General features: G+C 38.0%; 1 protein-coding gene across 1 annotated transcript; it reads right to left on the minus strand.

Moving 5' to 3' along the window:
- Positions 1 to 50: 50 nt before the first annotated feature.
- Positions 51 to 5,943, minus strand: LOC127423999 (matrix metalloproteinase-9-like). Its single transcript, XM_051668743.1, has 13 exons — positions 5,646 to 5,943; positions 4,997 to 5,235; positions 4,729 to 4,877; positions 4,187 to 4,315; positions 3,363 to 3,536; positions 3,028 to 3,201; positions 2,726 to 2,899; positions 2,455 to 2,610; positions 2,132 to 2,339; positions 1,883 to 2,016; positions 1,644 to 1,794; positions 1,447 to 1,550; positions 51 to 902 (listed from the first exon to the last, which is right to left on the minus strand). Exons 1-13 carry the CDS (start codon positions 5,778 to 5,780, stop codon positions 802 to 804), a joined length of 2,028 nt encoding a protein of 675 aa, XP_051524703.1. The 5' UTR covers positions 5,781 to 5,943; the 3' UTR covers positions 51 to 801.
- Between the last annotated feature and the right edge of the window lie 12,570 nt (positions 5,944 to 18,513).

Here is an 18,513-nt window from a genome sequence, read left to right on the forward strand (position 1 = left end):
TTTCAACTAGGTTTATTTATCAAGTTGTAAGGACACAGCAATTGCACAAGTATCGGAATAGTCTTTTATTTATTTATTTATTTATTTTTTACTAATTTATTGAGTAAACGTAAACAACAAACAATGCAACAAACAGAAAAATATAAATAAGTGCAAAGTGGACCATTAAATTAATAATACCAATATCCTCATTTACACAAGGCAAATCATTTTTACAATATACCAAAATCTGGGCTTAATAACATCTGAATATTAGCTCTATGGCTAAAAATAAACCTTTGCATTGGAAAACATTTGAGTGGGGTCAACACAGTGAATGGACAAGTTGCACAAAACTACAATTAATGCCATCAATAAATGCATTTGATCTCTGAATGTTCTTGTGGTGACTCCACTCCTACATTTAAAAACACAAAGTCAATTCCTAGGTTAAAACTTTCCTCATAGTTTTATAGCACAAGATTTAATTATTTGTTAATGTTCTGTTCAGAAATGCATTCATACCTAAGCAGTTATATAGTGCGCTGAAATAATAAATTAGAAAATCATGTTAAAGCAGACAAATATGCCTAAAATCCTGTTTCATGTGCCTATCATAATTTCAGTGTTAAAACTGTTCTTCTCCTGTAACAGTTAAAGTCAAGATCCCCATAACAGAGACCTTAAATTTAATACATTCTGCCTGTGTGCACCTCACTACATTTTACACTGAAGAGAAATGGTTTCCCTATTAAAAAGGGCTCTGTCATCAGGTTAGGATGTTGGAAGACTTCATTAGAATGTGTCTAATGACTGTCGTCATTAGCATTTCAGGAGGTCATACTTCACATATCCAACTCGGTCAACCTGCCTTCTGGAATTCATTCTCCAGTAGAAACTTTCCCGGCAAAAGTAATAGAATCCTGCAAAGTATAAACAATAGACTTAACATGATCAAATCAGATAATTAATGCAGTAAATCTAATTTAATGATTTAAAAAAGTTTAACTTCTAAAGACATGAATTGTAATTTTGCTGTATACGTAGGAAATCACGACCACTCACATTAAAATTAAGACTCCAGTCATATCAGTAACCTTATAAAAGCTGTTTTGTTCTACATGGAGAGGGTCCGCACATGGGGGCTGCCATGTTAGACTCACATGACCAGCCGAATACTACTGGCATAATCTCAGTAAAGGTCCTGTTATTTTACACTTTCACTCATTGATTAAAGTAATCATGGCCGACTGTGAATACTAAATTTCTACAATGGCATCTGAAACTGAAAAATATTGATTTTAAATGATGCTGTATCCAAGCTGCTAAGTGTCAGTGTAAGTCCAAGATTTGTATATAAGACAAAAGTCACTGAGTGCACCTTTAAAATTAATGGCCAAAAGGAAGAAGCATATTATATGTAATGAGCTGGTCAACAGTTCAGTATTTTGGATTTAGCACACCTACCCTTGTAGAGGAATGCATCATGTGAATCGAGGGGCACTCCACCAAAAGCGGAGTCAGTCAATCGAGGGTACCCTCTGTCTATCAACTGATCCTTTACATCCAGTCTGTGACAATAAATAGGGCATAAGAAAATAGCTCTATACAAAAAAGAAAAAGTTTTTTACGAAAGTCACAGTCACTTAAAGCAGTGTACTTGCCTCCAGAAGTTCTCGCCACTAAACAGAAGCACTTTGCCTTTTCCTCTCTGTATTGCTCCCTGCACTCTCTCTAAGTTGCTTGGTAGGCCGAGCTTCTCAATTTTACGTGGTCCAAGCACTTCATTTCCAGTATATACCCAGAACTGTTTTTCTGTGTGCACAAGATACAGGTTTAATTGAAATTTAAACTTATTCAGATAGTAATTATGGCAAAATATCTCAATCTGTAATGCTAGTACCTGCAAAGAAGTAAAGCTTTTGTGTGATTTGATCCTCAAAGGCAGTGTTAATGACTGCTGGCAGGGCAGGCCATTTCTCAGATGTCAAGAATGGACCTTTGCGCTCTCCAGTGCTTGAAATCTTCCAGAAGTGCCTTTTTTATTAAAGAGAGAGAATGTCAAAACATTTTATTAAGAACCTGCTCAGTTAATGAAAATGTATATATATATTTTTTTATATCAGCCTATTTGTAGAATGATGGCTCATACCCATCCTTGAAAAAGTGAAGCTCTTTCTGGATTTCAGTGATGGCATCAAATTCTTTGAACTGACAGGCATCCACAGAAGGGACTACTACATGTGTTGTGGTAGAAACAGAGGTAGTTGTCTCACTTGGGTTGGGTCTGGTTGGCAAGATTGGAGAGGAAGTGGTCATCTTGGGTTGTGGAGGAGTGGGATCAGGGCCTGTTTTGGGTCCTGAAAGGAAATAATTAAATAAAAATATAGCTACTGTAGGAAGCAAGAATCATTGAGGAAAATATAGAATTTTGTATCAATCAGTAAATAATCGATTGTTTGATTGAATAAATACCATATAGATACTGAATGCCCTTAATATCATCACTATTCAGAGAAAAATCCTCTACATATTTGTACATGGGATACATCAGAGCGTCTTTGACGTTGGAGTGGTCCAGACCAAGTGCATGTCCAAACTCATGGGCAGCTACCAGAAACAGACTGTATCCTATGAGGGGAAAGCAGTGTCATTCTGATTAGGAATGTTTGTTAATGTCTCACTTTCACATTTATTGTTGTATTACAATTTTGTTAATGTATATTGCGTTTCTCAATACACTCACCCCTATCAGGGCAAAATCCCCATTTTTTGTCTGTGTCATAGTTGCTGGTAGTTCCACACCAGAGTTTTCCATCGCTGCGGCCTTCGGTGGTGCAGGAAGTGTATGTCTTTCCCAGGAAGGTGAAAGGAAACTGGCATGGCTCTCCCTCTGAATTTCCACCTATCACAGCTGTATCTGTGAGGTGGAAAAAAGCAACTTTTTAAATATTTGCTGTGGCATAGAGATAATTATATCTAATTGCGAACTGCTTATCTTGTTTCTGTCATAAAAGTGTTCATCCTGAATGTATGAAAGCTGCTCACCTCTATTAGGGCAGAATCCATATTGGCTATCTGTGTCAAAGTTAGCTGTAGTGGCACACCAGCGATATCCATCAGTTCGTCCATCTGTGGTGCATGAGTCATATTTTACCTTCTGAAACACAAATGGAAAGACACATGGTGCCTCATTGCTGTTCCCGCCAAATGTGAAGAGAACTGTGGGGGAGAAAGTCCGATTGTTAGATTAAAAATGTTCTTTTGCTTGTTTTATACTAATTCCATACTGAGGGACAAGGAATCAATTAAAAGTGACCATCTTTTATAAACTTTTACAATGTTTTGGTAAAAGAGCCCTTCTAAGAGTCTGGAACACATACGTTCACTGGGACAGAAGCCAAATTTCTTGTCCTTGTCATAGTCTGCAGTGGTGGCGCACCAGGGGAGTCCATCTGTGCGCCCATCAGTGGTACAGGTGGTGTAGGACGTTCCCTCAAAACGGAAGGGGAAGAAGCACATGGCTCCCTCGGCGTTACCATAGCGAGTTTGAATTGCTGAAAGAGACATATAATTGTTGTTTTCTAAACTAGTATTTCCCAACTGTTTTTCCTTTTAAATCATATTATACTGGATTTATACTGGAAATAAATATTTGAAGGCAGTCACTACAAAAATTATGAGATTAATTGTAATTAATTATTGTACCCTTTGACAGTCTACAATGTTTTAAGTTTCAGTTTTATAGGTAAAAAAAAAAAAAAAATCTAAATCTTTCCATGTACCTCGTTCAGGGCCGTAGTAAGGAATTTTGGCCCCCTGACTGTTTATTGCCTTGTGCCCCTTACCTTTAAAAAAAATACTATTTATAAATTGTTGTGGGCCCCCCTGGACGTGTGGGCCCATAAAATCATTCCCACCTTTTACCCCACTTCGGCCCTGACCCCTTTCCACGTGGAGAATTGCTGCTCTAGTCAATATACAATCCAAACTGTAGAGGGAACTATTGTTCCACTATGCAATCTTATCAATCAGGGACTTGTACTCCTACATCGTTTAAAATTCCAGCCTCTTATAAATCCAAACTGCTTCAATAAAAACTGTGAAAATAGAGTGTATTCAAGTATGAAATGTCCTTCAGTTTACTTTTGTTTTTTTTTTTGTTTTTTTTTGTACATTTTTGAGAGGGAGCATGAATAACTCGTACCTGGTCCAGAGCCCAGTGTCCAGTATTCATCATCATCAAAATGGGCATCCCCCTGTATTCCTTCACCTGGAGGATAGGCGTGAGCCAGCAGGCCATCTTTTCCATCAAATGGATAGGGATCACCGTGATCTGAAACAACAAACAGCAACCCATTCAGACCTTCTCAGAACCCCAAGTGTTTTGTGTTACCATACTTTTTCCATTAAAGATGAAGTGTGTAATTTCTGTACCACTAGAACCACCAAATGGAAATGCAAAAATAATGTTTTCAAAATTTTGGTGAACAAAAGATCCCACCCTAAAATCATGCCATTGGTTGAGCCAATGTTGCTGTTATGGGCTGGAACAAAGAAACAATGAACAGTGCTTTTGAAAGTGCCACAGAGCTACAGTGTTTACACTTTTCAGCTGGATCAACCTATGAGTGGCTTACTCATAGTTGGCTCTGCATATTAAATTGTGATAGGAGAAAGTAGGCTATTTTAATATTGTAAAAAATTACACCTTACATCTGAAATTGTGAGTGGCTTCATGGGACTCACCTGCTTTCCCAAAGGAGATCATGATGTCAGCAGTGCCCTCATAGAGGCGGGTAAAAGTCAGTGGGGTCACATCATTCCACACCTTGAAAGCTCTGGCAAAGGCGTCATCGATCAAAGTGGCTTCCATGTCGGGAGAATAATTCAGAATCCTACGAGTCAAAACAATGCAATTTATTGTAATCTGTTCACCACAAATTAAAGGGATTTCAAAGTGCTTGACTATGTTGCTGGTGTAATATATCTCTTTGTCATGCAGTTAATATTTCACCTGTATGTAACATCATTGTGGTCCCATTTCAGGTCCCCAGCAAAAGTCTGATAGCTGCGGATGTCTGGGACCCCACAACGAGGCTGCTTCATTGCATCAAGTGTGGTTTTGTCAAGTGTCCCCGTCTCCTCCAGTCCGAGCTGCTTTTGGAGCTTCTTCAGAACATTTGAAGTGGAGAAGACTGATTGCATTCCACTCTTCTGCAGGACATCTATGTAGCCGTAACGCTTCAGGTACTCCTGGAGCCAAATATATATATACATACAGATGAATTAAATTCACTTGTGTTCTATCTATTCAAACAGTAATCTACACTGTAAAAACTGGTAACCCGCAATAGTTACCTTAAGAAGCTAACCTGACTGAACTTTGTTTATTGTAATCTAATGTTTTCAGGTTGATTCTGTAATGTTAAGTATTATTTTTGACTTGAACCAATCCACTTAATGGATTGCACATTTCATCAAGTACAAATAGATCCCTGCAGGTTACCACTTTTTTAAGTAAATAAATATACAGTATATGGAATTAATTAAAGAGGACTGAGGGGAGTTATCTATATCATATAAACCATATTTTGTCTTTGATTTACAATTAAAATTATACAAATTTTATAATTGAACCATGAAATACAACTTGATATACTCACATCTGCCAACTGAATGTCTGTCATGTTCTTGATCACATCTCCAGGGAATGTCACATACACAGATTTCAGTGGCACGCACCACGCTGTCAATGAGCAGGTTCCTAGAACCAGAAATGACAGGACTCCAAGTCTCATATTTAGAGCTTTGATCACAGATCAAAGTAAATTTGTATAAGTAAACAGAAAACAAATCTGGAGAAACGTCTTCTTGGGAGAAGCCAGATCAGATGAAGCCAGAAGTGAAGAACATGCAGTTTTGTTGTGTCTTCTCCTCTTGATCTTTCTGTCTTCTCTTGTGCCCTGAAGGCAGTATTTATGTGGTCCATAGGGATTAGTCACTGAGCACCCACCCATCTCCTGTAGGTCATTTTAGCACTCCCACTTACTAAACACTTACCCACTGAAAGGAGTGATTATTTTTTTTAACCTATTCAAAAAAGAAGGGGCTTTCCAGCAACCTCTTATTGTGAAGACACAAAAGATTAAATTTAGTTATCTCTTTCTATCTAGTATTTTACAATAAATCTTTGCATGAATTGTAAATATTTACATAGATTTTGTTGGCTTCTTAAATTCTATTGTTGATAATTCCATTTCAAAGCTTTCAGTGTTACATTTTTTAGTATAACGTTTATTAAAGAGTTTTTATCCTTAACTTATCCTTAAAAGAGAAAAAAGAAAAATTAAACTAAAATTTATATTTACATTTTTTTAAAAATTTATTTTCATACATTAGGTTACAGCAATAAAACTCATTTTAAAGTTTATATCAGGTAGAATTAACTCCACTCCACCACCTTTTTCAGTGTAGATTTTTAAAACTTGCAGTTTATGATCACCAGAGAAATTAATTAGGGTACAATGGGGCTAAAGGCACACCTTAAAGATTTTTTTATTTGATTTTTTTCTGGTCACAAAGTGTATCAAGATTCAATGAATACATTAATTTTAATTAAAAATTGATGGAGCAACAAAATTTGTCAACGTATGTAAATACTTATAAGATATCAAAATACTTTTTTTTAGTAACAAATTAAAATAATGCTTATTCAGAATAACTACTTAGAAAAGGATGCATCATTTCTTGTTCATTTCAATCACATTTGATATTTTATTACATCTCAAGTATTCTATAAACAAATGAATCTCCATTGTGAATGGATCAGTCAATGTGAGCCCACTTTAAAACATTATTCATAACAAATCTATTTTCCCCACTTAAGAAAAACAGTGTGTTTAATAGGGGCCTTTAGCCCCTGCAACAGAGGGGCTTTTAACCCCAAATACTATTCTTTAATTTATTGAACAGTTATTGATTTTTTATTTATTATTTATTCAATCACCTTAAACAAAATAGAAAATGTCAAATAAGAATTTTGTCTCAAAATAAATTTGATAATTTCCAGTACAGTACAGTAAGATGTTCAAGTTAATAATACCTTCCAGTAACTGTTTGAAAATTTTATGGCTGGATGGATGGATGGATGGACAGACGGATGGATGGATATCAAGCATTTGGGGAAAGTGGAAGATTATGCAGTTTGGGAGAATTGAGTCAATAATTCACTATTAATCATTCCTTGTGAAGAATGGGCAAATAAAATTGTTCTCCTCATAAATATTTTTACCAACATTCATGATGTGGTTGAATGACATATATACGTGCAGGTGTTCTGACAACATACAGTAGCTCCATAAACGTACTAACCATAAATTGTGCAACTGGATTCATGTTGGACAGCACTGTGCAATTAGGCTGTTGAGGGGGTTCTAAGCAGTTTTGTGCCCAAAGGCTAAGGAAATCATAATCCATGTATGGGCATGCATTGCTCTAGTTTGTGGCCAGAAATGCAGAAGCCATCAGCTGGTGTTTTAATTTTTTACATCTAAAATGTTGCCTAATGAGAACAGGAGAGAGATGTGTTGTGTTGGTAAACAGTGCAAGACAAAATCATTTGCTCATTTCCTAATTTCACTTCATCACCAGAATGTGCCTGTATGTGTTTCTTGGGAAACTATAGAAGTTGTGATCATTTTTTTCTCTTGCATACTTCACCTAAGAATGTAATGCACTCTCAATACATTTTATATCACTGCCTTTTCTAGGCACAGATGAACAAATGCATTGTGACACAACCTGAAACAGGAAAGAGCGCTCTCATGGCTTGGTGCTAAAAGTAACTTGCATGTCTCTATTTCTGACATATTTCCCTCTATTCAGAGGGAAATAGAGGGAATGACTTACTAGAACAGAATTCAGGATAATGTAGTAACAAGTATAATATACTTTTTTAAATTATGGAAAATAGTTTATAGGTATGTTTAGGCTGTAAATAAGTATAGTGGGCTGTGCGAAATTTGAACATTTGGTAATTACTTATTATGTCACAGACATGTGGTTTTACTGCAGTAAAACAAGACTGTATTTAGACATCCTCTATTCTTAACTAATCAACACTTCCGACGCAAATGCAACATCCTTTTTTAATTATTTCATCAGGAGCCAATTTTGAAATTAGCTGTTTTCAGTAAGGCTGATCACAAGCCCATGTTAATCACATTTAATAGCAGAATTACACAGATGCTTAATTGGACATAAACTGCACTCTTTCTGAGTTTATACAATTATGCCTAGAATATTTATTATTCATAAATGAAATGTAAAAGCTGATTTACAGCTTACACAACTATATCTGCCTGATTATGCATCCATTGACCCATCTATCCATCCATGTATCTATCTGTCAATCTGTCTGTCTTTTAACATAAGGAAACAAGAGCATCAGTGAGGTCAGGCACATGACATTTGGTGATGAGGCTTGGCTTGCTGTCAGCATTCCATTTCATCCCAACTGTGTTCAGTGGGTTTCAGTCCTGGGCATTGTGCACAATTCTGACTCACTGACAAGCAGCAACTGCTATCAGACATTTTTGCATCAGCTCCAGCATGTTTAACATGTGGTGCGACCGGAGGCATGTTGTGTCAGCAGTGTGGGAGACCTAGGTTTGGATACTGCATTGAACGCATGTAGTAATCACTTTCCTATAATCAGTGATGGGTGTGATTTGGAGGCTGCATTTTTTCGTCTAGCATTATATTTTTACTCCAATGATTGGTTATATTTATGTTTGGGTTTGGGGTACAGTTGATAAAATTTGCATTCCTCTTCACTGTTTTACAGCATGTACAGCTGAAAACAACTGGCATCACAACTTGCTTTTGGCACCCCTCTGTTGACATTACACCCAGAAAATGGAGCTCAAACATGCCAATCCGTCAACAACACATACCGCTTTGGCCACTGGGGGCAGTGATTTGAATTTCAGTCAGCAGAGACTGATTTTAGCTAAAGAAAATTCAACCTGCTGTTTCCGATTTTCTGGGCAGCCAAGTTTTTCCCACACCAGACTTGGTAAACCATTTCTTTATATCCTTTGTGCACAAGGACGCTGTCATTCTGGAAAAGAAAATGCCCTCCCCAAACTGTAAAAAAAAAAAAAGTTGGAACCATAGAATTACTTACAATGTCACTGTATGGTGTAGCATTCCGATTTGTTTTGACTGGAATAACTGGAATAGCCAAAACCATTAATAAGAAGGGGGTGCCGACATGCTTGAATAGTTTCTTTGGTCAGTATCAGATTAAGTGGATGCCAAAGGTAAGGAATGCACTAATTTATCTTTGAGATGTTTGTGATATGATACAAGATGTTGGAAAAAAAATCAAAATCAAAACAGAACATTTTGTTGTTATTGCACCTTGCTCTGTTTCCATAAACAACTGCCAAAAAAAAAAAAAAAAAAAAAAAACTCGTTCTGAATTGAACAGTGTTATTTTTCTTTGTTTTTAAGAAATTTAAAGTGAACTGATATCATGGAAAGCATGTCCTTGTATGGCAACATATATTGAGAGCATCAGAAATAGTTATGACATACTTTTATGGTGTAGTGTAATGTCTGTAACCTATGGGTGGAGTTGTATTGGAAAATGGATTTGATTTGTTAAAAGCACTATAAAGATTTCAATAGTATGAAGTAACATTTAAAAGAATAAAAAATAAGCAGTGTGTGTGTATGTGTCAGGATATGGATATGATTTGTGTGTTTGGGGTATCTTTCTATTACTACTGAGTAACAGGCTGAGTGAGAAATTCATATTTGCACATCCAGAGCTCATTGAAGTTTAATTTCTTCTCACACTTTCTCACTTACACATTCATACCTAATGCAAAACCCTGAGGCCATATTCATTAGATCAGTTATATCCAAATAAAAAAATTGAGGAACTTCCAAATTCGTGAGATTTAGTCCTGCCAGCTAGTTCCTATCACTTTCCATCAGTGCCATCCAGTGAAATCATCATTTTGACCCTGAGTTTGGAATAACCTCAAGGCGGATGTGACGGAGGGGTGGGTGGTGTTAGAATTCCTCCCACCTCAAAAATTCCAATTTATCCCTGCCGCCAACGTGTAAGTCATGTAAACACTTATATATACAGTATATATTTTAATAAGCTGATTTGTGATTAGAATTTTGCTGTGCATGTAAACATGCTCATTGGCTAAAATACTGGTTTAGGGAAGAGACAGTCTGTTGTGTGACAAATAACAGAATGGAGAAGTGTTCAGGAAACCTGCTTGAAAACAGTCATTACTTTTGCAGTTCCATGTGGCGACACTAGTGGTGCAGAAATTATACACTTCACCTTTAATAGTAAATTTAAGAATATGGCAATGCATTTAGGTCTGTTAGGAGTGTGAGTTCTCCTAAAAGTATCAAAAATATTTCTAACATTTGTTTGATCTTGTCCTGAAAAGTTGTTTAAGGCACAAGAATGGGCACAATTTTCCCATTAGACACAAGGGAGTGACTCTTTAAACTTAAAGACAAAACACAAAAATATACTTGTGTTTATGTTTTTCAGACATACGGTTGCCATTTGGCTTTTATGTGGAGAATTTTGTTGCTCATGTAAAGTTTGGCCATGGAACTCCTTTTGAGGATGATTCTTCCTTCAAGGAGACTAAATGTCAACAAAACCAAATAATTTCAACATGAATTAGAGTAACAACCACACACATATGCAGGCTCTGTTGTGCCCCTTTTAGACAGCAACAACAAACCCCAAATAACTGATCTATGGTGACAAATGTTTTACTGAATTTGATTCCTTACAAGTTCAACACTCCATTTCAAGTCCAAGTCTTATAGATATAACTGTTCATAAGACGTACCTGGAATTGGACATTATGATAATTTACTGTATGCACAATCATATGGGTGATACTATTCGTATCGTTCACATATCCACATAGAGTTGCTTATACAGATACATCTGTATGTGTTTAAGCATGGCGTCAAATGAGTAATGAACACGGCCACAGTGTGCACAGAATGCCATAGTGTTTTTGCTATTCCTCTTCCAAAAAAACACAAACATCTTCCAAAAAAAAAATTCACATCTTGTTTGGCAACAGTAAATTTACAGCTCATTTGAGAAAATATTTCTCATGTTGGAAGATGAAACCATTGCAGACAGAAAAAAGTGCATTGCATCACAACAATGAGGATGTGTGTGTGATGTTGACAGGGATTAGCTGATGTCGGTGTGAATGTAACATTGTAAAAACATACTGTGGTTTGATGTGCACAACTAAGATCCTGTGTGATAAAAGCAATGGCTTGTGTGAAGAGTCTATCCTCTGGAGGAGGCAAGGAGTGACTGGCCCGCACTTCGCCTCTTCTTAAAGCCTCAGAATGATGCATGCAAATAATTATGTTTTAAATGCTGCAGGCCGAGATTGCTGGCTATAAAGCAACCACAGCTACAGAGTCTGCCCTGCCCTACTCCTCTAGCCAAAGCCTACACAGACACTGAGCCCTCACACTTGGCTGCGTTCCACTCCACCAGGCTGCTTTTTAGGAAAACAATACTCTAATAATATTTTATAATATGCTTGGACTGTGGGATTTGTATTATGAAACAGCTGAACAGCCAAATAAACTGTTCATAAATCATTGCAAGTAATTCCTTATTGTGTTTATCACAAATGTGAAATGGTGGGTTGCACCTCAGCCATGTATTCTATAAAAAGATGCTGATGTATATAATTCAACTTAAATTAATGGGAATACACCATCCAGAAAACCAAATCACAACCAAATCCTGCCTATAGGTAGCTGCCTTATATGGCAGCATCCTAATGGAATTGGAGCCTCTAATAGACTAAGTCGGAGGTGGGATACCCTAGTTGAAATTTCCCACTTCTGACCTCAGTGCATTCCGGTCAATCACACAATATGGCAACATGTTCACATATCAAACATTATGGCATGCACAGTCCTTCTGATGCTAGCTAGTTGCCTATTTAACAAGCAAAAGGTGAAAATTAGGAATGCCATAAAATTTCGATACATTGATTATTGATCGGCATGTTATTATCTCGATATGTTTTTATCATGTGTTTAATGTCAACATTTAAATTAGGAGCATAATTTGTGTGCATTTCAATCCACTGTCAGTTGGCCTTTTGTTTAATGTAGTCTGGCAAAATAGCTTTAGAAGACCACATGGGGGAAATAAAATATTTACTGTCCTTAATGCTGAAGAACGTGTCGATGCGGTGCAGGTGGTAGTCCAAAGTTGTTAATCTAGTCACCATACACACAAACGCTACGAAGGTTTTTGTACTTTTACAAGAATAAACAAAGTGACCTTGATGAGTATGTGTGTAGGCTATATGAAAGATACATATACACAATATATCATCTAGTGATGGCAAGAGTAAATAATCTATGTCTTGTAATAATGATTGGGTCAAATTTAGTGAAAAACTATGCGAGTTTCGCTCCGTGGTTCTGCAGAATTTAGAGCAGCCTCCAGAGTCATTGCTGGGCGCCGCCAACAGACACCGAGCGGTGGCAGCGGTGTGCATACCTTCATAGAAAACAATTGTTTCTCATTTTAGAATGCGCCATGCCATCCGCCAGACTCGTCCGGTGTGCGACCCACTTTATGTTACCCTGCCGTTCACACTTTACCCAAGTTGTGTTGAGAAATATGTATGAAAACTACTGTGTGTTGCCCCCTCGGACAAGGACCACGACAAGCATTTGATTTTCTGTAGATTTATTTGCCTCGGTTGTTTTCCCTTTTTGTTTTCTGCAACAGATTCAGGGCGGAAAGCTTCAACACTAACAACATGCGTTAACTCCGCTTATTCTCTATATTTTTACTCTCTAGTATTTCTTCCCACAGTGCCCCCAACAGTATATATTTTCTTAGGTTTTCTGTATATTATCCTCTTAACATATTAGTGCAAATTACCTACAATAAACATAAAGACATGAAACAAATTAAATAACAATTCTTTGAGGTCATTACATGTGCAATGATTAGCCCGATCCCTGATCCCTGACTCGCCATGTAACCTCAAATGTCCTTGCCACTTGGTGAGTAATTTAGAGCTCGAAGTGGGCAGTAATACAAGGACTTTGTCTCCCGGTGCAAATTCCCATAGCTGGGCACCCCTGTTATAGAGCCGGTTTTGTCTCTCTTGAGCTTGAAGCAAATTTCCCTGTGACAACCGACCCAGCATGTGTAGCTTTGCTCGAAGATCAAGGACATACTGAATTTCATTTTTGCTTTGGGAAGGTCCCTCCTCCCACACCTCCCGTATGATGTAAAGCACCTCGCGGGGCTGATGTCCACACAGGAGCTCGAAGGGGGAAAACCCTGTGGAGGCTTGCAGGACCTCCCGGACTGCAAATAATAGGGGTTCCAGCCATCTGTCCCAGTTTCTAGCGTCCTCGCATACAAACTTACGAATCATATTTTTTTATGGTTCGATTAAATCGTTTGACAAGCCCATCAGTTTGTGGGTGGTAAACATTGGTGCAAATCGATTTAATCCCCAGCAGTTCATAAAGTTTGAGCAGTGTACGTGACTTAAACGTTGTGCCTTGATCGGTGACAATTTCCTTCAGAATCCCCACCTGGGAGATCATATGGAAGAGTTCCTCTGCAAAACTGCATGCTGAGATGTTGCGCAAAGGCACTGCTTCTGGATATCGCATTGCATAACCTACCAGGACTAATACAAACCGATATCTGCGTGCTGACCGCTCTAATGGCCCAACGAGGTCCATACCAATTCTTTCGAAGGGGGCCTCGATTAACAGTAATGAGTGCAATGGCGCTCTTGTGGTGGCCGGTGGATTCACCAACTGGCATGCCGCACACCTCCCCGGAAAGCAACGGCAGCAGGTGGAGGGCCCATTGCATTCACAGCCAGCCGGAGGCCGTGGCCGACTTCTCAAACAGGCTCATAAATGCCTCCAGATCGTCCTGGGGCCCCATTATCATGAGAACAAAGTACGGCTTCATCACTGTTTCCGGGGCCACGGTGGAGGACCTGCTTGGAGCTGCTGATCCTCGGCCTGAGCTTAAGGGAGCTCTTGGAAGCGGCGCTCCTGGGCAAGGAGTGCTTGATGGTGAGTCTCCTGGATGCCAGCCAAGGTGCGGATGACTTCGCCCAGCGGTGAGGTGTCCATGGCGACCAACCTTCTTCCCAGTCCCGGGTTTCGGCACCAGTGTAACATTCTCAGTAACGGGGTGGAAAGGGGGATGTGGGAGTCAGTGTTGCAGTCCACATGAGTGTTCTTTTTATTCTCAAAGTTTCATTCAATCTTTGTCTTTCAACAAGAACTTTAGTTCATACTCATCAGCTTCAGTGATAACAGTCAACATAAACTCATTAGATTCAACATAAACAGCTTTACAGCTGTTCAGCTCTAGTTAGGCCATTTAAAGCCAGTCTCTGCCATCACTGAAATGAGACACAGGTGTTTAGAGTCAATAATTTCCGGGTGATGGCTCTTACCACTTCCTCTCTCCCCACTGACAGACACAAGACCACATCCCCCTCCACACGCTCCCATGCACAGCACACATTTTTGGGTTAAATAGTCCGTTTTCTATTATTTAAAAAAAAAATTATCAATACTTTATCAATTCTCGTATTTAATAAAGTATATTTCTGTGTATCGATAGAGTCATTTTAGACACAACATCCCCTGCTATGTGGACAACAATTATCAGTTGCAGAAAATAAAGCATCATTGTGTAACCAAGTAACTCTGCAGGTAAGTTCTTTGTGTTGGAACACAAAGGCACATGAGCAGAATTATAATGGTACTAAAAAGTAGCACTGTTATGCTTTAAAGTTCAAAGGCACTTGCTGTTTGTCTTGTTTCTGGCACAGCAGTTGCAGAGTATATGTTTGCCTAAGAGCTTGAGTCATTTCCTGTGGCTACACACATGATGACACTATACAATGAGTTTGGTGGGACTTTTTTCTTTATCCTAATAAACATTACCAGAGAGGTGTAGGATATGAGCCACCACCAGAATCACACATTGACATTCTCCTTCTTCATAAGAAGCTGATGTCAACACAACAGTTTGTTGCTGAGTTGCTGAATATGGGTCAACTTAATTTTTTTATCATCTACTCCCTCAGATTAAGTGAGCATGAAGTGTTCTCAATCCAAGATATTTCTACTTTTCCTCCTCTTGGCAAATGCTTTCCACGCAACTGCCTTCACCTTCAGCAACTTCATTGTGAAAGTGCAATTTCCCCTGCCTGTGTCATGAAGAAATTTGATGGAGCCGCTGTCCATCAAAGTCCCATGCAGTTTCTCCATTAGATGGATTGACACTGACTCTATCCCATCACCTTTCACCTTTAGAACCATCTCAGGAGAGCTGTCCTCCTGCCAAATGAGCCTACCTTCACTTCCATCATAAGACTACTGTAACACAGTTTGATGGAAAGGAGGAGGCGAGAACCGGCTTGACAATATAAATAATAATTTAATGATAAACTTAACCAAAAAGACAAACACACACATGTGTCAGACAGCTGTCCATAACTCTCTCCCTGTCGCACTGCCGTCTCCGTTCAGCCTTATCCCTCTCGGGCTTAATCAGCCTAATTCGGGGCCGGGTGTGCAGAATCACAACCCGGCCCCGCCCTCCGACCTGCCACAACTACCTACACCTACCTGCTGGACATACCCTGCAGCACTGATAAATCCATGTATGTATACTTGACATGCTGTCAAAATTAAGTATAAAACTGAAGTACAAAAATTTAAATATAAAGCACACAAACAAAGATATTTTAATTGACATATGATGTCTGTTTGTCCATACAATGCAAATGAATGGTGACCAAATGTTAAAAAGCCAAAAAGGACATAAAGGCAGCAAAAAGGTAATCCATAAGACACCAGTGGTTTAATCAATATCTTCTGAAGTGATCCAATCGATTTTGGGGGAGAAGTGACCAAAATATAACTCTTTTTTCACTATAAATCTTGACATCAGCAATCTCCTTGGCAATCATGATCTCAAGCTTTATTACACTCCCTAGCACCATCTAGCGCTGTGCGCATGGGTCAAGCGCTAGGAAGTGTAATCAAGCTTAAAACTATGATCGTGCCAAGAGACTGCAATAGAAAGATGTACAGTGAAAATTTGTTTTATTTTGGTCTGTTCTAATCCCACACCTGTTGGTTTGTTTAAGAACACATAGATTAAACCACTGGAGTCTTATAGATTCTCTTTATGCAGTCTTTATGCTTTTTGGAGCTTGTAAATTTAGTCACCATTCACTTGCATTGTATGGATGAACAGATGTCATATGTCCATTAAAATATCTTCATTTGTGTTCCATGGAAGAAAGAAAGTCATTCAAGTTTGAGATGGCATAACAGTGAGTAAATGATGTGAGAATTGTAATTTTTGGGTGAACTATTCCCGTAAATGCTGACTGGGTTTACATGATTTCTCTGGCACTAGTCTAGTTTTTTTTTTTTTTACATATCTTTTTAACAATCTTGTACGTTATGTGATCAAATACATCATGTTACCAAAGCAAATCTTTTGAACCTGTGTCATGCTCTCCAGAATGATGGCGATTTTTACTGATTCTGTCATAATGTATTTATAGAAATACCATTTCAAAGCCATTCAATTGTGAATGACAGATGAGTGCTGTGAGTTGAAGGTCTTTTTATTTGTGTTATTATACCTCATTTAATGCTGCCTTCACCTGCTATTGGAATTATTGTAAATATGAGTTTCCCATTCGGAAGTTGCACGTGAATGACCCCTCAAGTCATAATTATGACTGGGAAACGTTGATACCCAAGATGGGAGGAGTCCTAAACTTTCAACATGCCGTTTTAACATGTACAAGAGTACAGTTTCTTTAGTGAATGACAGGTTTTGTTAATTGTTTTAAATACCATTCTATGCATGTTTTATATTTTTACAGTGTGAAAGTAGTTTGTACGTATTTAACTAAGATGCTATTATCGTAAGCAAGTTAACTGAGTGATATGTATTATGGTGTCAAAATAAAAGTTTCTCAAGATATATGTATGAATGAACCTGGCTTCGTCCATGTTTCCTGTTCTTTCTGACAACAAAGCACTTGAACACGACGTACTTGAAATTACCACTTCAGAAGTGGGAAGTAGAATTATTCCGATAGCACATGAAGGCAGCATCAATACATACAATTTGAAAGCATTTGAATTTCAAGCTTATACAATCAGATACATTAAGATACATGCATATATAATAGACTACATACTTTAAATCTCGCACTCCACTCCACTGAGGATATTTTGAGTAAAGTGAAACGTTTAAAGAAATAGTTCACCAAAAAAAAAAAAAAAAAGAAAATTCTCTCATCATTCACTCACCGTCATGCCATCCCAGATGTGTATGACTTTATTTCTTCAGCAGAACACAAACAAAGATTTTTGGAAGAATATTTCAGCTCTGTTGGTCCATACAATGCAAGTGAATGGGTGCCAAAAATTTTGAAGCTCCAAAAAGCCAATAAAGGCATGATAAAAGTAATCCATATGACTCCAGTGGATTAATGAATGTCTTCTGAAGCTAAAGACTAGGTGTGCATAAGAAATAGATCAATATTTAAAACTTTTTTTACAAAAAAATTTCGCTTCTGGCCAGCTGTGGTATGCAAGTTCACGAGGTCGAGGTCACACAGCCTCTCACGTAAAGTAAGCGTGTTGGCAAGTTCATGCTAGAACTGACGCGTGAAATATGAAAAATACAGAAGCACAGTGTTGTTTACAACAGAGGAGGAGGAATGTTGTACAGAAGCTGAATTAGTATTTGTATCTGTTTCTTTTTGTGTGTGCTTATCCTGGATATCTCAACCTACTGAAAAACATTAGATTACATCCCCAGGAATCATCGCAAGAGAAAAGACTAACGTTTCACAGATTCCCTATCAATTATCCTGATCGACTGAAGTTATGGCTGCTTGCTGACTCAATACACCCATTGAGTCACTCAAAATATTGAGGGTGTGCAGTGAACATTTTTCCCCTGCCGATTTCATACCAGTTGAGGGATCTGACAATATCGTCATGCCAACGCGCTACATCACACTTACATCACGCAGCAGTTTGAACTCCACCCTCGTGAATGTGCACACCACAGCTGGCCGGAAGTGAAAATTTTTGGTAAAATTTTTTTAAATATTGATCTATTTCTTACACACACCTAGCTTTTCACTTCAGAAGACATTCATGAATTCACTGGAGTCATATGTATTAATTTTATGATGGCTATATGTGCTTTTTGGAGCACCAAATATTATCTATATGATATATTATAAAATCCCTTTATCCATTTTCTATGTTATAATATTCTTCTAAAAATCTTTGTTTGGGGTCTGCAGAAAGAAGAAAGAAAATCAAACATGATGGTGAGTAAATGATGAGAGAATTTTCTTTTTTGGGTGTACTATCCCTTTAAGTAGT

Source organism: Myxocyprinus asiaticus, chromosome 33, assembly GCF_019703515.2.
Source record: "Myxocyprinus asiaticus isolate MX2 ecotype Aquarium Trade chromosome 33, UBuf_Myxa_2, whole genome shotgun sequence".
Taxonomy (NCBI): Eukaryota; Metazoa; Chordata; class Actinopteri; order Cypriniformes; family Catostomidae; genus Myxocyprinus; species Myxocyprinus asiaticus.